Source organism: Lichenostomus cassidix, chromosome Z (assembly GCF_008360975.1).
Source record: "Lichenostomus cassidix isolate B80296 chromosome Z, HeHo_3.0, whole genome shotgun sequence".
NCBI lineage: Eukaryota > Metazoa > Chordata > Aves > Passeriformes > Meliphagidae > Lichenostomus > Lichenostomus cassidix.
In genome coordinates, this window is record NC_139511.1 from 65,249,851 (window position 1) to 65,270,073 (window position 20,223).

The window sequence follows — 20,223 nt, forward strand, 5'->3', positions numbered from 1 at the left end:
ATTGATACAAAGCAGTATTTTACTGAACAACCCCTGCAGGAGTAATTCTTATCAGCCAGTTTGGAAACCATAAGAGCAAGGCGGATTGTTATTAATGACAGTGCCTTGTGACTGCAGGGCCCACCGGGTTCATTTGATTTCCTATTGCTGATGATGGCAGACATCAGAAATGACATCGCTGAGCTGCAAGAGAGAGTGTTTGGACACAGGACTCATTCATCAACAGAGGAGTTTCCATTACCTCAGGAATTCACAAACTATCATGACACAGTGGATTTTGGATCCGGAGAAGACTACAAACCACGGGCAACATCCAGAAATGCCAGGATACAGAAGGCACACCATCCTTAGCTATGCCTGCTGAAAAACAAAGTCTCTTTAGAATTCTTCAATGTAAAAAAAATGCACTGACAATGTAATATATATATATGTACTGTAGCTTTCCTGGTTCATGGTAGCCTCCTTGCAGAAATTCCATACCGCCAAGCCTGCACTGTGCATTTTACCTAGCTATCAAAAAAAACTTCTTAGCATATAATATGATTAAGGCATGCTCTAGCTAATGACACAGACCACAGCATTCCATCTGCCTACCTTGCATTCTATGTCCAAATGATCCAGTACCCAAATTTTGCCAGGGACAGAGGGATAGCTGAACATCACCCTTGAATGATGTCAATAATGAGCACCTTGGTCCACAATTACTTAATGAATGCAAATATATTGTACCACTGAACTCAAGTGTCCAGCTACTGCCTCCAGGCTTAGGAGAGTGTGAGAAGTGGATCCCTGTTCCACAGCAGAGGCCAGCTGTAAGTGAGATGTGTCCTCTATTATGCCTCATCATGGCAAAAATGCAGAAAAAAAAAGTTGAACGGTTAAACAAGGGTGCTGCTGCTTGATCTGGAAATTATTTGGCTTTGTGTTGCTAGAGTATCATTCAAAGACAGTCAAAAGATGTTTGTCCTAAACTAATACTAATTTTTCTTTAGCATTGTTCCACTGCTCAGTGTGAAGGCCAGTTTCCTTTCTCAACAGATTTAATATTGGATACATTACACAAAGATTAGCAAGATAAAGGGGATGTTTAAAGCAGGAAACCAAATCAAAAGTGAATCAAGCAGGTTTATTGGCAAGCACAAAATATATCCCAGCCTTGCAGAAAGAGTCAGATTCTGACCTCCTGCAGGTGCATATCTTCCTTGGTGAAATTCAGAAGTCTGAGTGAAATCAACACCAGAGAGAGGCCTCATGTTTGCAAAGAGCTTTCACCTGCATGAGACCAACCTAAATGGCTTTCACCGAACTGTAACACAGAGTGGCAGCGTGTTTGGCTGGGTGTATGAGAAGTGTGAGTCGGTGCAGGAGTGCACATGATAAAACATTTCAACTGGTACGAGGATGGCTAAGGTGAGGTACTGCACAAGGGATCCTATACTTGTGAATGGGGATAAAAGGGAATGCCCTTTATTTACACTGGAAAATTGGATGCACAAGTTATACCATACCTCATGGATGATGTATGTTGCCATTTCTTTTTGACTGCCACAGCTGCTGAGGACTTTGCCATGCTTAGATTATAAAGGAGTATATTAAGCACAAAATTTCAATGTTGTGTCTGTGTAGCTGCTATTTCTCCAGTATGTTTAGTGTTCAGTAGTGTCCATGTTAAAAATGCAAAGAAAAAGTTGTTACTTTGCCATGTTTTTCAGGGCTTGCATACTCTAGTAGAATGAATACAGGTAAAAATATAAGAAGGGCCTTTTCAGATAATATGTATAGGTTTGGATTCCCTTCCATATTCTCTGGGCCAAAAGGTAGTTGGTGTAATCCTGACACCATCAGTGCAGGTCATGCTGTATAAACAGCTGGCTGTCTAGACTTTTCTATAACTTCTGTACTGTCTTAAGAGGATGTGTTCATTCCTGTAGCCGTTTCCCAACTTCTCACTGCCACTAAGCCACAAGTAAGGGCATTAGCTTTTAAGAATATGAGTGTTCTGTATTTCTTTTCATGTTATCATGTATCAGTATTTACAAAGCAATGCCTAAGTTGTGAGGATAGCTGAAAAAAAATTAGTGATCTCACCCTGTGGTCCTTGGGCTTCTCCTTTGTCTGGGAGGAGCTCTGCCAGCAGCTGCAGATCCAAGTAATCTTGTGAATCACGTAATAATGGGACTTGAGGAAGGAACCTGTGGCCAAAAGAGGGACAGTCTTATATGCAGCAGGCTGGAAAAAAACTCAAAGACAGCAAGAACTGAGGCATTTATGTCTCATCTTCTTACTTTCAAGCAGGCAACTGAGTACAAATTTATGTATATGCAATTTTAATTAAATTTGTTAAGTGTCAAATATCATGTTTTTAAATCTAGAAAATTATGGAACTCTTGCATATGTTTACTACTGCACCCTGCTGGTTCAGGCTGGTTCTCACTAGAGAATTAGTAGGTTTTTGGCCATTAGATACTGAATGATCTAACTTAGTTTTGATTAATCACTTCCAACATATCAACTAAATTCTATTGCCCTCTGCCCACAAGGTAAGGTATTCTAAAAAAGGCACTTATTTTAGTTTTAAGTTCTGCTTTTCCAAGTAGAGACACATACCAAACAAGAAGTCCCCACAATTTGACCATCAAATTCAGGGAGAGGTGACAACTGCCCTGCTGTGTAAAAGTATCTGGGGAAGGGTTATTCTAAGACTGGACCAGAAAAGCAGATAAAATACATATTTTACTGTAAGTGCAGAAAGTTGTCCTAGAGATTCATGAATACAAACATAGCATGAGTTTACATGCCTTTCTGAATGGAAACCTCAGTGACTTCCCTTTCTGGAGCTGGCATCATTGGCTTTCAGTGTGTTCCCTGGGTTTGGGTTTGTCCTTGTCCTTACCCTCCTCTGTCCAGACTTCCTGCTCCAAAACTGTTCAAGTCCCAGCAGCAAGGAGGGGACAATATGGCAAAGACAAGTCCACCCAACATGACATAGGAATTCCTGCAGCAGGGAGAGTCCCTCTGGCTGGGAAGAGTCAGCCTTCAGTCTGCATTCAGCTGAGATCTTTGCATAGAACTTTCTCATTTCTGATTAACTGTATGATAACTCATAATACATTGTATCAGCAACATTTCATTAGGATTTTGGGGTAAACACACATAGACTCAGAAAAGTGTCATTTTGTTCAGCATACCAAATGTTTCATAAAGCCAGAACAGAGGAATCATTTCCAATCTTAAGTTTTGTTACCAGTAGCCAGAGAAGTCATTATGTTGCAAATTATTTATTATTCTGTGGCTCAAAAATAACAAACTCTCCCAAGAACCCAAAATAAGAAAGTAGAAACTTCTACACTCATGGCTACTCTCATTACTAGGCTCATGCACATGACAACTTTGTTTCATATAAATGCTGTGTATAATTTTATAGAAAGAAATATTATTTTGATGTTAAGACATCAAGTTATAAGCAGAAGGATAATAAAGAATTTGTTATTTTATTAATATTAGAAATATATTTAATGGAAACATTTGCAAGAGTGTGTAGTGCTGGGAAAATTCTGATTGTTAATGGGTTTAACAAAATAATGAATCTTGAAAAATGTTTTCTTTCAATACTGCCTCATACATAAAGGTTTAGTCTTTCTTGCAAAGCTGTAGTTCTGATACAGAAGAATTCCTATATAGTCAGGCTAAACTAAAAAAAGGAGAGGAAAATCGATTGTAAATGGAATTAGGATAATCCCCAGAGTTATTGTTGCCATCACAGCTTGCATACCCTTCTGCCTACAAGTATTTCAGAGTTAATGTACCAAGTCCCAGAGCAGCAACAAAAGATGGAGGTGGGGTCCAATTTTCTGTTAATTTCACAGTAAAGAGAGTCCATATGTTTGTTCCTTTTACACATTCCAATAACTATATTGTTCACTTTATTTATATATGAAATACTAAAATGTGTATAAGATGACTGTGATTTTATGATGTATTCATAATAACAAAGATATTTTTTCTTACACTGTTGGTAGCTGCTTTTTTGTTACACATTGCTCTTTCTCTGAAACACCAATGTTGGCTGGAAGGAAGAGACGGCAGGAAACATATTACACTGCCTTTCAGCATTTTTCTTGGACCTGAACTATACAGTCATAGGTCTTGGACTCTAGGACATGAGCTCTTGCAAGCTGGTTGGGGGAGGGACGGGGGGGGAGTTGGAATAGTCATAGAACAATTCTCTTGGATTTCAGAAAGTAGATAGTGCAAGCAAAATGTTAAAGACAAAAAAATCTGTAGTTAGCAGATCTAAGAATTAAAAGGCAGACAAAGGAGTTCCCAGCTGTATTGGGAATCCTGATAATATTATTGTTCCGTGACTGTATGATAGTAACAGAACAGAAATGTCAAGAATTCATGAAAAGCAGAATCTGTTAGCTGATGTCTGCAATTGGGGAAAGCCAGATGGCAGTCATATGACATAACGATGCAGTCCTTTTAATTTTAACCAGTCACACAGCAGCGTATGAAAGTTAGACGTTTTTTAATCTGCCTGTTTAGATTCAAAATCTGTGAGCTAATATAAGGGCTCACATCCTATAGTTTTAAAAGAACTAACAGAGGACAGCCGGGACATTGGATTGGCGCGGCGCGGCTGCTTCGCCCCCGCAGCACCTTCCCGCTCCGCCGGTGTGTCCCGGAGCCCTGTCCCGGAGCCCTGTCCCGGTCAGAGCTCCCGGTACGCGGCTGCGGGCTGGGCTGCATGAGAAGCGCAGTGCCAGCAGGTCGAGGGAGGAGATCGTGTCACTCTACTCAGCATGGAGCGCTGTCTCCAGTTCTGGGCTCCTCACCGCAAGAGAGACATGGGAGAAGGTCCAGGTGACGGTGACAAAAGTAATTGAGGGACTGGAGTATGGCTTATGAGAAAAGGCTGATGGAGCTGGGCATGTTCAGCCTAAAGAAGACACGGCTGAGAGGGGACCTCATCAATGCCTGTCAGTATCTGCAGGGGGGTGTGAAGGGATGCACCAGGCTCGGCTCGGTGGTGCAACGGGAAACACGAAGCAACAGCCAGAGCTGATGCACAGGAAGTTCACCTGAACACGAGGAAGAATTTGCTTACTGTTCGAGCTGACAGAGTACTGGAACAGATTTCCCGGAGAGGCTGTGGAGTCTCCCTCATCGGAGAGAACCGCATGAACGCACTCCTGTGCCGTGTGCCCTAGGACGCCTCTGTTTGAACAGAGAGGTTGGACCAGGGGTCCATTTCCAACCCGACCCGTTCCGGGATTGCGCGGCCGTGACTACAGTTCCCAGCGAGCTGCGCGGCGCCCGGGCGCTGCCGGGAAGCGGCGGCGGTCGGGGCTGTCGGTCGGTCGGTCGGTCGGTCGGTCGGCGGGATGAGGCTGTCGCTGGCGGCCGCCATCTCGCATGGCCGCGTGTACCGGCGGTTCGGGCTCAGCCCGCGGTCGCGCCTGGACCTGCTGCGGAACCTGGTGACGGCGCTGGTGCGGCATGAGCGCATCGAGACGCCCTGGGCGCGGGCCGACGAGATGCGCGGCTACGCCGAGCGGGTGAGCGGCGGCACCGCGGCGGGCCGGGCGGGACCGGGGGGCGGCGGGTGGCCGAGGCACCTTGACCCACCGCCTCACAACTGACCCGCCGCCCCCTGCCTGACCCGCCGCCTCCTTCCTCCCCGCAGCTCATCGACTACGCCAAGCGGGGCGACACTGACGAGCGCGCCATGCGCATGGCGGATTTCTGGCTGACCGTAAGTACCCCCCAGCCCCACACGGGTCCCGGCCCGCCGCGGTGCCGGGGCTGAGCGTGCCGCCCCGCAGGAGAAGGACCTCATCCCCAAGCTGTTCAAAGTGCTGGCGCCGCGCTTCCAGCCGCACCCGGGCAGCTACACGCGGCTGCTGCAGATCCCCAACCGGGACGGGCTGGACCGCGCTAAGATGGCGGTGATCGAGCTGAAGGGGAACGCGCTCCCGCCGCTCGTCCGCCCGCGCCGCGACTCCGACAAGACGCTGCTGAACCAGCTGCTCAAGGGATACCGGCAGGACGCGCAGCGGGCGGCAGCCCACCGGGGCACCCCTGTCTAGGGTCCCCTGTGCCCCGAGCGGGGTCCCGGTGAGCTGCCCGCGCACCTGGGCGCTGTCCTGGGGCACGGGGAGGTGTGACAGGAGGGCTGGAGGGTGATGGAGGTTGCTGTGGTGTGGGCTGAGTTTACTGGCTTCTTCCAGTGGTTTGAATAGAGACTCAGCAGGAGAGGGAAGTCAGGCTCGGAGCCCTGATGGTTGATATGCTCTGTGTAAATAAACTTTGTTCAGAAAGTCGGTTTGCTTGTATTTGAATTGTGTTCGGAGAATTACAGAATCATTTAGGTCGGAGGAGACCTCTGAGGTTATGTCCAGCCTCTGATCGGATACCACCATGTCAACCAGACTGTGGCACTGAGTGCCAAATCCAGTCTTTCTTTTAACACCTCCAGGGATGGTGACCACCATCACCTGAGCAGCCCATTCATGTCTTTTCACCCTTTCTGTGAAGAAATTCTTCCTAATGTCCAACATAAACCTACCCTGGCACACCGTAATTCCTGTGCTTTTAATTCCGTAAAAATGGGTTTGTTACAGTTTCTGGTCCCACATCCCTGCTCTGGAGCATCACCACTTCACTGTGTCAGAGCTGCAGTGTGTTGTAGGAGCCAGTGTTCAGCATTTCAGGGTGGGAAGTTTGGTGAAAAATAAGACACTTCTGCTGTTTCAGAAGCACTGAATGCAGATAGGATGCTAACACTAAGGTAAGTCTTATAAAAAGAGACTGCCAGAGGAACTTGTCTTAAGGTAGTAACGTAGGCAGGAGACCCAGTAATCTCTAGCAAGGGCTTGACAGCTCCAAAAGCCCCAGCTTCAAATGCAGAATTGCAAGAAGTCTCGGTATTACTCTGTAACAAAAAGGGGGAGTAGCTGAACTTTTTCTGAGTGATGTAACTACTGAGCAATAAGAATCTTAAATTGTTAGCTTTGTCTTTGATTTCAAGCATGACTAGTACTTGACAGTCATAGCTATAACTTTGAAATTAAAAAAACCTAAAACAAAACCAACCCAAACATAAAACCACAGGACAAAATACCAGGTTGGAAGGGACTTGAATACCTGGTCCAACCTTTCTTGGCAAAAAATGGTGGAACCAGTGTGGCTTCCAAAACCCTGTTGCGTTTTTTTCTCACAAGTTTCACAAACCTAAGACATTTAAATGAATGAACCTGTATAGCAAGTCAATTGTATGTAAAGACAAGAAAAAGGTAATTCTCTCCTCAGGACATTTACCCACACAGTACCAATCCTGTTTTAATAAACCCCAGTGAGAAATTTAAGATGGGTGGTACTGCTTAAGGAAGAAAGAAAAACAGTTGAACTCCTGAAAGGTCAGTGTTCAGACATATCTTCATGTATCTAATAACCTTGAAATTGCCCTCTTTGCAGTTGGCCATATTGAGATGTTTTCTGAACCAAACTACTGCAAAACTCCCACATTATTAAAAGTCCACGCTGAGGCATTAACAAAATACAAAAATACCTTTTAAAAATATTTAATGAGGGAAAACAAGTCACACTTTCATCTGCTTGACTTTAAGTTAATAGTCTGAGTTTACTAAAGTGCAGAAAAGCTAGAAGTTTGTAAGCTAAATTGAGGAAAATCCTTGATGCAGATTTTTTTTTTAATTTACAAATGCATTTTTTGCAGTATCTGCATGAACATCAGGGTAGCTGACAAAGCATTTGTCCTCTCATAAGCAGAGTGTGTAGTCCCTGTCAATTCAGTGCTACTGTATGTCCCTGAACATTTTCTAAAATTGTGGAAGTTACTGCCATGAGGGTGGTTGTCCTGCCAGTCTGTCTTGTGCTTGGGTGGGTCAGGTTTTCAGCTTCCTGTATAGGAAAACAAAGGGGAAGCTCACAGTTAATGTGGGAAATCTGTCCTTACTATTCCCTTGTATCATGGTTGCCAGTGTCAGGCCTTCTCCATCACCCTTATAACCATACACAGGTCCATATTGTGACTTTTATGTCCTGTCCCCTTCCCTCAGCCCCTTCCACTTCTGGAAAATAGATTCCTACCTGACTGCAGCTGTGAGACTCCGATACCAGTCATTGATTTCTTGTTGGTTGCTGGACATCAGCAGCAGTGTCTTGTGTGGAAAGGAAAGCTGAAAGGCAAACAGAATCTGTGGAATTCCTTGCCAAGGCAGTACTCTGGTAAAAGGAAAGTCATCACCACTGAATTTAACTCAATCCCTGCATGCTGATATTCACCCTTTTCCTTCCCAGATTGAAAAAATTAGCCTTAGTGCTGGGAGAAGCTAGAGGCTGAACAGTAGGGCAAGTGCCAGTCTTGTCCATTCTTTCCAGCCACACCTGAATGTGCAATTTGACTTCATTGTTTGGAGGTGAGCAATTACAGTTCTCAACAGCTCTTTATCCAGTTTTCTACCATATTCCAAGCTGTCCCTAGGGGTCCTTCCACTACAGTCATCTACAGGTCACAGCTCACTCAAAGAGTTCTTTGTCATAGCTCACAAGAAAAGAGCCGACACAGTCCCAGGTGCAACCTTGGAAGAACTGACCTTGAAACTCCTACAGAAGACTGGTCCCCGTTGAGGACACTGCAGTCCTCAGGGAGTTAGGTGCACAAGCTGTTGTGATAACACCCACATTTTTCATTCTCTTTTTCTACAAGTTCAGTCCACAGTCAGTGTAATGCCACATATTCACTGTCACTTGACTGTGGGCTGTCCCCCCAAACTTGTGGCTCTGATGAGGGCATGTCAGAGTCCTAGTGGAGCCTCCCTGCCTGAGCTAAGTGAAGCAACCAGCAGCCTGTAAGCCCAGAGTGTGCAGGAGGGCCTACACCGTGAAAGGAAAAGCACCTACATCACTCAAGAAGAGAAGGGTTGCCCTAACTCAGACCCATCCACTGCATTTTGTCCCCATTCTTATCATGTCAATCCTGCTGCTGCTGCTGCTGCTGACACAGCTGGAGAAATGCTTCCAGCTCTGACTCTGCTGGTGCTCCTGCCAGGCACAGGTGGGAAGACTTACACTGAGCAGTCCTCCCTGGCTCCGCGTGTGGCCAAACACTTTATCCACTGAGCACTGCTGGAGTGGGTAGACAGCCTGGCAGGACAGTTTGTTCGAGTTCAGTGGGTGCAGTGGGTGGCAGGGCTTTGCTGCAATGAGGATATCAGAGAACAGGAAGAACATCCTGCGCTTCAGTTCTTCTCCCTTGGAAGGCACCACCAAAAGCCAGCCTTCCCGGATATACCAGCGCCCTGGGCATGTGGGGGAAACAGACAGCTGTGAGATCTGGGGGAAGGCAGGCAGGAAAAAAAGTAAAGGATGTAATGAGACAAACAGGAATACAGTGTGAGCCACCCTTGTAGGTTACTGTGTTCTGCATCAATTCCAACCACTAGAAGGCACTGGATGTCAGCTGGGTGCAGCCCACCAGCACGGATAACACCTGAGCAAAAGCAGTAACCAGCCCAAAACGCTTAGCAAATGAGGAGCAGCTGAAGTTGTTATAAACCTGCTGTGTTAATTAGGGGTATATAATCATACACACATCTGTATAAAGTGATCAGAGCAAAAAAGTTTGAAAATGGTATACATACCTTTAAATTAACATAAGCCTTCAGAAAACACACTATGAACTATCTTAAATTGTGTTGCCCAGTTGTTTGTCATTAGTGGTGAAACAGAAGCTAGCTTAAGTTTTGAGAATTTATTATTTTTCCCTTATTTTTTTGTTTGGGTGTGCCAATTAAATACATACAATCAAACCACCCCAAAAACAAAACAAAACCAAGTTTCACAGGTCATCTAACTATATAAAACCCTCCAGTAGCTAAGAGATTACAGAATACAGACTGCTGTTCTAAAGAGAAGACATCAAAGGAGATGGAAAATGAGGAAGGTCCAAATGGGCAACCTTGTCAACCTCTCTTGCAGAACAGAGTCCAGTGTCATCCAACTATGAAATGAAATGTGATAAAATAAGAGGAAAAGAAAGCAGCAGGAAAATAATCAAAACAAGTTGATAAACCTTGCTGTAAACAGCAATTTTAAAAAATGAATAATGAAGTAAATGAAATAATCTTACTAGGATTATTGTGCAAGATAGCCATCAACTCATGGGAATTATGAAGACACCTGCCAGTAATATTATTTATAAAAGTGTAAATCCATAACAAGGTATTGCCACCTGGTCTTGTCTAGGAAACATCTGCCATGGAATTTCAGCCACTCTTTCACACCTTAACTCCTGCATGAGTTATTAAGTACCTTCTAAAAAAACCCAACTTTGTTTTAATTGTGGATTGTGTCTTGTTAATATGCCACAGTCTCAAAACAAAGAGGAGAGTGTATTCCTGCTTAGCTTACTCCACAGGAACCACTCTTATCTGAAGAAGAAACTGAAGAAGAGAAGGATGAGGTGCAGGAATTCATCCAGGTTTAAAAAAACAGATGGAAGGAAAATGTCAGCATCATGGGGCTGGACTGGGAGCTGTTTACCTCAGGCTGTGCTGTGATCAGACTCACAGGCATACAATCTGATCCAGACTGTACTGGAAGTTTTGGAATATAGATCCACATCCAGGATTCCCAGGTGTAAAAGTTCTAGGAAATTGTTGTGAAAGAAGGGCAAGAAAATATCCCTAGGGAAGCTCTGGATGACAGAACAAAGTGCTCATTTAGGGAGGCAGTTCCAGTTGATACAGTATTTGTCCTAAATATGGAAGGCAGCAAGAAAAGCAGGGTCTCCTCACTGGGAGCAGTACATCTCAGAGACACTGGCAGATGTGAGACACACATGTCCAACACCCCGCTTTGGTAAGAATCTGCAGCATTTTGTTTTGTGTCCTGCATCCTGCTGGCAACGGGACACAATCTTAACTGTTCTGCAAAAGCTATCTTGTTTCTGGAAAGCTGGCCCAAAACTAGCAAGCCCCAGCTGCCTCTTATGTTTCTGCTTCTCATATCTAATAGTAACTATGTAACTCCAGCCGACGGAAAACATGACTGCAAGAATTCTCTGTCCTAGATAATGGAAATGCCTTTACTGACCCTCAACACTCATCCTACTACGTCTCAGAATTTTCAGAGATCACAAAAAATCAGTGGACCAAACACTTTCAAACAATGGCCATCTCTGGTCTAGTTATACTGTTTTCGGGTGTTTTGGAGAATAAGCTTTGATAAGTAACCTTTGTTCTACCTGTGCTGGTTTGGCTGGGATAGAGTTAACTTTTTCCATAGTAGCTGGCAGGTGGCTGTTTTGGATTTGCACTGAAAACAACATTGACAACACAGGCATCTTTTATCTATTGCTGTGTAAGGACTGCTCAGTATCAAGGTCTTTTCTGCTCCACATCCCACAAGTGAGGAGGCTGGGAGTGCACATGAATTTGGGAAGGTCACAGCTGGGACAGCTGATCCAAACTCCCCAAAGGGATGATATCAGCTGTATCATATAGCATCATGTTCAGCCTATTTTTCTGGGGAAAGAAGGAGGAAAGGGGGGAGTTTTGAAGTGATGCCACTTGTCTTGCCAGATAACCACTATCTGTGGTAGCGACCTGCTTTCCCAGGAATAGCTGAACACCTGCCTGCCCATGGGAAGTAGTGGATGAATTCCTTGCATGGCTTTGCTTGCATGAACAGCTTTTGCTTTACTTGCTAAGCTGTTTTTATCTCATCCCACAAGCTTTCTCAGTTTTACCATTCTGAGTCTTTCCCTGTCCCACTAGGGAAGATTTGTTTCAGCCAAAGAGCCACATGTATGAATCACAACCACATTCATAAAAACCTGGAGGTACAGCAGAGTTTAGTAAGGGTACAAATGAAGCCACAAGTGACCATTTCAAAATTGCCCAGATTGGGCACACTTCTTACAATATTTCATACATAGCTTGGAGTGTGGTCTGAGCATTGAGAGCATACAGTCACATGAGAAACCTATTATCCATTTAGATGTTCTTACATGCCAGTGACTGTGGCTTTATGTATCTCAGCTATCAACACTGATACACTCATTTCTGGTACAGTTTAACCATGCAGATAAAAGAAAATTCTTCATATGTAGGGTCTGAGCAGAATTCCATGAATCTTGTAGCTTAATGTAAACAACAATACAATTCTTGTGCCCTTGACACTCAGAAATCTATGGTTCCTGCAATGGCGTAGGGACAATGCCACTACTTACACTCTGCCAAAAGAATTTAGTGTCTCTCTTTCATTCCCAGCCAGGACTTACACTCCTGACCTGCTTGGGTTCCTAACTTCTAACTACATGTCATCAGCTTCTCCCATCTGAATGTCAAGCAATTAAACTCTTCCTTATCCTTACCCAAAAATTCTTTAAAAAAAAAAAAAAGATGCTTGAATTAGTCATATTCCTTTACCCCTTATCTGTGGAATCTGAAGGATAGAAAGGGAAAAACTGGTCAATATGAGTTGAGTTGCAGATGAAGGAGAACATATCTCCATGCATCTCAGCATGGCAGAAGACAAATAGAGATGTCAGTAAGACCCACCTGGAGCCAAAACCTGAGTCTTCTGTCCTTTTAGCAGTTTCTGAACCCGAAGTAGCTGCAGTGAGTTCTCTCTCTTATCAAAGATGTCTTGGACCCACTGAGATACCTCACAAACAGACTTCACAGCCTCTGAAATTATAGCAGCACAGTGTGAGGTTATCGCAAATGGTTGTGTATTTCACCTTATACACCTTACTAAGAAAAGATAATATGAAATTAAGATGCAAAGTTTTAAACCAAGTACCAACAGGAATTTTAGCAAGAGGTTGGACTAGATCACCTCCAAAGGCCTCTCTCCAGCCAACAGTTCTGCAGTTCTAGAAAACATTTGCCAATGAAACATTAGAGAGAGGAATAATTTCCTAGATTTGGATGCAAAAACAGGGAAAAATGCCCTACAAGTGGTGTAAACTGCATGTAAAAAACACAGAATCATTTAGGTTGGAAAAGACTGCTGAGATCACCAAGTTCAACCTTTGACTGAACACTATCTTGCCAAGTAGACCATGGCATCGAGTGTAATTTCTCAAACATTTTCAGGGATGGTGACTCTACCACTTCCCTGGGCAGTCCATTCCAATGTTGAACAACCCTTTCCACGAAGAAATGCCTCCCAATGTCCATCCTGAACTTTCCCTGGCACAGCTTGCGGCCATTTCTTCTCATCCTGTTGCTTATTACCTGGGAGAAGAGGCTGACCCCAAATGCCCACAACCTTTCAGATACTTGTAGGGAGTGATCAGGAGCCCCTTTTCTCCAGGATAAACACCTCCAGCTCCCTCAGCCACATCTCACAGGACTTGTGCTCCAGACCATTCCCCAGCTCCACTGCCTTTCTCTGGACTTGCTCCAGCACCCCAATGTCAATCCTGCAGTGAAGGGCTCAAAACTAGACATGGGATTTGAGTTGTGGCCTCACCAATGCTGAGTACAGAGGAACAATCACTTCCCTGGTCCTGCTGGACACACTGTTGGTGATACCAGAATTCCATTAGCCTTCTGGCCACCTGGACACACTGCTGATCAGCACCCCCAGGTCCTTTCCCCTTGGGCAGCTGTCCTGCCACTCTGCCCCAGCCTGGAGCTGCCTGAAGTTGCTGTGACCCCAGGGCAGGACCAGCACTTGGCCTGGTTGAACCTCACACAATTGGCCTTGGCCCATGGATGCAGCCTGTGCAGATCCCTCTGCAGAGGCTTCCTCCCACCCAGCCTGGGGTTATCTGCAAACTGACTGAGGGTGCTCTTGATTCCCTCATCCAGATCATCAGTAAAGGACTGACGCTAGTACTGAGTCCTGGAGGACACCTCTAGTGACCAGATATAGCATGAAGGACATGCCTAGTAAATTGAGGCATGTGACCAAGAGAATCAGAGAATGGTTTGGATTGGAAGGGACCTTAAAGATCATCTCTTTCTAAACTGCTTATCATGGGCAGAGACACCTTCAAATACCTCACATCGCTCAGACCACATTCAACCTGACCTGGAGCACTTCCAGGAACAGCACATCAACAAATTCCTTGAGCTACCTGTTCCAGGGCCCCACAACCATCAAAGTTAAAAAAAATTAAAAAAAAAATTTAAAGAAAGAGCTGCCATTTCTCCACCCTTACTATTAGGCCATTTTCACAGGCAGTTACTCTATATTTTTTTCCTAATGTGTTCTCAGGGACATCTTGATCAAGATGGAGAAGGAAAATAGTAATCCACTAGAACCCCAGAGGGAGAGGAAGATTTTTCTTCCTGTGGAAGAAGGCAGGAGGTGGGAGTCAAAATATTATCAGGAAGGAGTCTGTCATTGATCAAAGGGCCAGCATTACAGGTGAAATCATACTTGCAAGTTTCTGGTACTCAGCAGTGTCTGGGCTGGTGTTCTCCAGCAGGTCTCTGAAGAAATGCTTGTACCTAAGTTGGAGAGAGCAGGTTTAATTCATCAGATACCAGGAACAGCAGCAGCACCTCCTGTTAGTGACAGCATGACAAACAACACTCCACCAGGAGACAGAGTAACCCTAACCAAGCAGTTTTGGTCACACTTCAGACACATTCATTTTATGGTCAAATGTGTCAACTAAATTAACCCAAGTATTTTATACATCTGCAAACCTTTGCCTTTTTCTGGGGATCCAATTAAATCAACCTCTCAAATCACTTAAACTCATGAGGATCTCTCAGAATTCACATAAAAATGCCTTCAATAAGAGAGAAATTTCTCTTTGAACTATTTATTTTTAATAGTGTCTGAATGGTGGCATTCAGACCATGTCTCCTGCCCACACAAGAAAATAAAGGCATTTCTATAAGAACTAGGATCTTCCTTTTTTTTCTTTTTTCCTTTCCAGTCTTTACTGGAAAGGATAATATCTCTGCAAATGCTTTTTCCTAATAAAGTCAAACAGAAGGAATTTACCAGATTCACAAACTGGCAGAACTCATATGACCTAGTGGATATGGTAAAAGAGTTTTGAAGAAACTTGAACATGATAGAGCTGGTTAATGAAAAAGAATTTCTGTTTAAAAGCTCACATTTTCCCAGACAATTGGACATCAACAAATATACTGCTGTTTTGCAAATTTCAAGGACGCAACCAAAGAATTATAGGAAAAAACCACCAATCAGCTTAATGTTTACTTCTGCCTAGCTGATTAAAAACATTACATAAAGCTACATGAAAGACTGTGGTATGATGCCTCCAAGTTATTTTCAAAGATATGAAGTGCTCAATCTCTCATGTTTGCTTTAGTATATACTAAAACAGCCTGAAAAACAGCCACTTGATCTACAGCAGCAGCCACTGGGTTTCCAGAAAACCACTTTTATTACCCACACACTGTCCCCAAGAAAGGGCTGCCTGTGAGAGCATGCAGCACTCTCCTCATGCTGCCAGTTTGCAAAAAGGACATGATCCTAGAATATCCTGAGGTGGAAGGGATCCACCAGGATCATCATGTCCAATTCATGCTTCCGCACAGGACAATCCTAAAAATCACACCATGTGTCCAAGGGTGTTTTCTAAACCCTTCTTGAAATCTGGAAGTCTTGGTGCCTCAAGAGGCAGATGCAGTGATCCAGAGTGGATCTGTCCAGGCTCAGACAAATGTGGTAGGCATCAAATCTGAGGAAAGCATATGGCCCTAATGACCAGAGAGGAAAGAGAAGCTCTCCTGTGTTCATTAATCTCATTTTTCTCCAAAAGGAGCCATCTATAAGAGTCACAATGCTCCAGGTCAGCAGCCTGCACAAAAAGTGGAGCAAGAGCATCCTTGGCAGAGACCACCACATCTGCAGCACTTCAATCAGGTTTCTTTCATGCAGGGCCAAACTTCAGTAGCTTACTGAGATGGTAGAAAGCCTCCAATTCTACCCAAAATCTAGAGAAAGGGCATAGAAGCCAGGGCTAAACACAACTACCTTCCTGCATCATCTCCCATCCATGTACACTGATTCCACTTCACAGGCACATCTTCAGGTCTGTTTCATTGCTGTCTATATGCTCTGATTTTGAGACATTAGGCAACTTTACCTTTAATAGCAACCAAGACAGTGGAATGTTCCTTTTTCCCTTCTCATGGTAACCCCTTAAGGACTCACAGTTGCTTACTTACTGGTGCAGCCTCTGCAGGGGCAAAGGAAGCAGATCCTCTAGCTCCCTCCCTTGAAACTGAGGTCGAGTCTCCTGGAGTTTCTTAAACCGCCGGAATGACTTATTTTTCTTCAACTGCTCCTGGGTGCAGCAGAAAAGAGATACAGCTTTGATAATACAAACTATGTGCTCTAGTCTGCACCAGAGCTTGGAACTCTACCCCTTAGAGTTTAGGACTCCAGCCCTAACCACAAGCATCAACTTCTTTTTTGGCCATGACAAGCCATTCCCTTTCTCCTGACCATCCATTCCAGTGGGTAATGGAAGCAATATCCCCCCGTTCATACATGCACAGCAAATGGAAATAAAGAAAAAGAGAAGTTTGATCCAGTTTGGAAAACAAGGAGTGCACCTGTGGATTTGTGCCATGCCTTTCAAGACAAAGAAATGCAGCTCTGTACTCTGTACATATAAGCATGAATAAAAACTGGAAGTTGGGTGGTTTAAATTCCAGATACAGCTGTCAGGACTTTGGAATAAATATGTATCCTGACAAAATTCCTTGAAGACAGGTTGTATTTGGAGCTGTAAGTGGGAAGAAAAAGATTTTCTTCAATCACAGAAAGAAAAAAAACCTGTGAAGGAAAAGGAAATCCTACTGCTATGATGCAGTTGGTAGCAGTGGGAAAGACTAGGAGACCTGACAATTCCTAGAAAGAGATCACTGTATCCTAGTGAAAGCCTGGAAACTCTCTAGGCTTGCCATCCAGGAAGGAGTGGGAGTAAATACAGAACTCTGTTTGAGAAAGCTGTGCTCAGCATATGCACATACATATACAAACTCCTGAAATAAGAAATTTGAAGCTCTAAATAATTTTCACCATTTTATTATGGAAGAAAACCTGAATTTCATCAGCCCAGAAAAGGTAAGAACACTCCAGGAATAGATGATAAATGAAAGGATGTGGCAGTTTCACAGAATGGAAAAAGAGAAACAATATGAAGACTATAGTAGATATTTACCTTCAAGGTTTTATTTGCCTGCTCCAAATTCTCAGCATAGTGGCCATAAAGATCCAGATTCTGACAAAAATTTTCCAGTCCTGATCCCAAATGCCCTTTCTCCAGGTGAAGTGACAGAACACTGTCCACAAGGAGCAAAGATGGTTTGTGAGGGATACATTACTCATGGCATTTTCACAGGTCCCTCTGGTTCATTCCTAGGCTGACATTTCTTTGCCATTCTCCATCTCACATCCAGTTACTGTGCCAAATATGTGCTTAGAGGTCAGAGAGTAAGTCAAAAAACAGATAGTGGGATAGAATTCAGTAACTGCATACCCAGATAGGTGAAATAGATCAGGACTTCCCAGCAACACCTCCAAGTGCCACCAAGGCTAGCAGTGCTAGGAGTGAATGCCTGTTTTACGAGGTGTTAGCCTTATTTCCCCAAATCTTACTTTCTCATCAACACAGAAAGTAATGTAATACAGGATAATGTATATATAATGTAATACAATATAATATAATACTCCTAATATATAATGTAATATAATATAATGTAATACTCCCAATATAATTACAGGAATTGCATCTGTGTGTCCACTTACTGGCTGGCTGAATATAAGGATTCCAGGGGTCCAAATATAGTTTCCAACACAGCAGGTTTTAGTGTCCCTTTGGCCTTTAAAATCGTCACGAAGTACTAAGTAGGAAAAAAAAAAGATTTTCAAACAGACAGAATTCATAGATCGTCATGGAATCACTGAATGGTTTGGGTTGGAAAGGATCTTAAAGACCATCTAGTTCCAGCCTGGTCAGGATCACCATCCAAGTCCCATCCAACCTGGCCTATCACTTTCAGGGATGTGGCATCCACAGCTTCTCTGGGCAACCTGTGCCAGTGCCTAACCACCCTCACAGCAAACAAATTCTTCCTAACATCTAATCTAAACCAGTTTTAAACCATTCCCCCTTGTCCTATCACTATATGTGTAAAATGTCTCTCTTCCTCTTTTTCATAAGCCTGCTTCAAGTACCAGAAGGCTGCAAAGGTTATTAAAGTCCGAGGTCATTCAAAGGCTACATGTGGCACACAGCAGAAGCCAGAAGTTGCAGCCTGAGCACTCTTTGGCTTGGAAGAATATAAAATATTGTGAATGTCTACCTGAGACATCCATCATCAGATATAAGCTTTATTTGTAACTCTTACCACAGCTGTAAACAGGTGAAACAGTACTAAAGCACTGATAAAAGTCTCTTTCAGCATCCTCAGATGCATCTGTTTTTCACTATCTTGTCCATGATTTTTGTGTTGTCTGTGACTCTATAGTTTGTAAATCTCAGGCATATTAAGGTGAGCCCCCTGGTCAATCAAAACTTAAAAGATTTATGTCTGTGTACAGAACAAAGCCAAAAGGCCAAACCCAGGAGCTACTGAATATTAAAGAGGAGGTAAAAGAAAACAAGAAAAAAACCCCTTTCATCCACAGCAGGTGTCCCAGGCATTAGGGATGTAACAAAGCCTTGCTCTTGACCCTTCCCCATGACAACACGAGTAAGTATGTGCTGTCTGAAGATACTCACATATCAGAAGGGGCAGAAATACTCACTGTGAGCACCAAATCCAGCTGCTCAAGGTATTTGTGTTCCGTTTCCAGCAGCTCCTTGGCTGTCCGGGTGCGCTTTCTCTCCCACCGAGCCCTCTGGTCTTCCACAGTGTTTGCTCCAACCACAAATGGCAGGGATGAGACATTCATGGCAGACTCAGGATTGGTATACACAGAGGTAAAGGATCCTGAAGAGCCAAACAAAATGGACACACAACAAAAGAATAATGTATGTTGCAGGGTAGGATTCTGAGCTAAAAACTCTACACTTTCCTATGAAATAAGGGAAGTCTGTTGCCAGCAACCATTATTAACAGTTTCCTTCTGCATTCCCTCCCGTGGGCCTGAGGGCCCTGCATCAACCAGAAGAACAGCATTAGAGAGAACAAGTTGTGAAAGAAAGAGCACTACATGATGATACATCTGTAAGCAAATCTCAGTGCCCAATCCCACTTGCAAACCACTGCTTCCTGTGCTTTGCCCACCCCATTCTTTGTGTGAAATTCTCTTTAAACTCAAGCAAATTAATGGGTGGAAGAGATACTGTGGACAGGAGTAGAAAACAGCCATAAGATTTGTCTTGTGGGGGGAAACAGAAGAGAAAGAGAGAACTCTTGCTTGTTTTCCCACGGAGGCTACTAACGAGCAAGAAATTTGCTTTGCCATTTTTTAACAGTAGTTTGTGCTTTTAGAGGTAAGAGAGGCATAGCAGCTGCTGTGAATAGGTGAGCACTGCTTTGCTCCTGCTCTGCATTTCTGGTATAATATCATGAGTTTGTTACACAGAAAAATGTTCCCTCCTTTATCTCACACTCTCTCAGCAAAAGAGGCATGTTTTAGCAGAACGCCAGTTAAATGTTGTTCTTTTCATGAAAAGGCAGTGCAGGCTGTTGAGCACTTGCCCCAGCATTTAGTCTGCAGTTTTGCTGGAAGCTGACTTACCTCTGAAAAGTTCTGGTTCCCACATGGACAAGATACATTAATACAGAAAGATGTGTCATCACAGAGAAGGAGATTTGTAAAACACCATCTTCCAGGGACATTTCAGATATGTAAACCAATGTCTGAAGCAAACGTTTCACAAACCACTGAACACCCTCTGTTACTGTTAACTACTTTGTCATGCACCATTAGCAGTATCCCCTTCAACATTTTTAAATTTTTTTAATACCCTCAAAAAATCTCCTGTTATTATTGCAGCACAGCCTCTCTTGATGTCTCAGGAGTGTAGCCACATGGTGGGTCAGCTCCAAGGGCCACATGGCCCCACATCTCACACTGTGAGGTAAGGGGAAGAGGAAGGAAAAGGGAGAAGCCCTGGGGCCCACAGCCAGCCCTCAGCCACCCTGAGGAGTAAAGGAGTAAATATTGCACGAGTTAATACTGTAGGTAAACTATGCACCTGTCCTTGCTTTAATTCCCCTGCACTGCAGTGTATCGAAG

General features: G+C 43.9%; 3 protein-coding genes across 3 annotated transcripts in view; 2 read left to right on the top strand and 1 right to left on the bottom strand.

Annotated features, from left to right (window-relative positions):
* CCBE1 (collagen and calcium binding EGF domains 1) overlaps window positions 1-4,007 on the top strand; it is a 97,786-nt gene extending 93,779 nt beyond the window's left edge. Inside the window, exon 11 of the mRNA XM_085043706.1 lies at window positions 118-4,007. Coding sequence (XP_084899832.1) covers window positions 118-351 — 234 coding nt within the window. The 3' untranslated portion in view covers window positions 352-4,007. The remainder of the gene's footprint in view (window positions 1-117) is intronic.
* Window positions 4,008-5,323: 1,316 nt separating this feature from the next.
* MRPL17 (mitochondrial ribosomal protein L17) lies at window positions 5,324-6,323 on the top strand. The gene is made up of 3 exons (XM_085043708.1): window positions 5,324-5,558; window positions 5,687-5,755; window positions 5,826-6,323. Exons 1-3 carry the CDS (start codon window positions 5,385-5,387, stop codon window positions 6,087-6,089), a joined length of 507 nt encoding a protein of 168 aa, XP_084899834.1. The 5' UTR covers window positions 5,324-5,384; the 3' UTR covers window positions 6,090-6,323.
* A 1,004-nt stretch (window positions 6,324-7,327) lies between these two features.
* On the bottom strand, window positions 7,328-18,965 carry ARHGEF39 (Rho guanine nucleotide exchange factor 39). The gene is made up of 9 exons (XM_085043707.1): window positions 18,784-18,965; window positions 17,782-17,876; window positions 17,195-17,315; window positions 16,194-16,312; window positions 14,422-14,492; window positions 12,588-12,716; window positions 9,094-9,323; window positions 8,113-8,201; window positions 7,328-7,923 (listed from the first exon to the last, which is right to left on the bottom strand). The coding sequence occupies exons 1-9, from the start codon at window positions 18,928-18,930 to the stop codon at window positions 7,908-7,910; spliced, it is 1,017 nt and encodes a 338-aa protein (XP_084899833.1). The 5' UTR covers window positions 18,931-18,965; the 3' UTR covers window positions 7,328-7,907.
* Window positions 18,966-20,223: the final 1,258 nt, after the last annotated feature.

Coding starts and splice junctions, on each gene's coding strand:
- MRPL17 (XM_085043708.1), top strand. CDS start 5,385: ATGAGGCTGTCGCTGGCGGCCGCCATCTCGCATGGCCGCGTGTACCGG. Junction 5,559..5,686: donor TGCGCGGCTACGCCGAGCGG/GTGAGCGGCGGC, acceptor TCCTCCCCGCAG/CTCATCGACTACGCCAAGCG. Junction 5,756..5,825: donor TGGCGGATTTCTGGCTGACC/GTAAGTACCCCC, acceptor GCCGCCCCGCAG/GAGAAGGACCTCATCCCCAA.
- ARHGEF39 (XM_085043707.1), bottom strand. CDS start 18,930: ATGAATGTCTCATCCCTGCCATTTGTGGTTGGAGCAAACACTGTGGAA. Junction 17,877..18,783: donor AGCTGGATTTGGTGCTCACA/GTGAGTATTTCT, acceptor TTTCCTACTTAG/TACTTCGTGACGATTTTAAA. Junction 8,202..9,093: donor GCCAGGGAGGACTGCTCAGT/GTAAGTCTTCCC, acceptor TTTGCCTTTCAG/CTTTCCTTTCCACACAAGAC.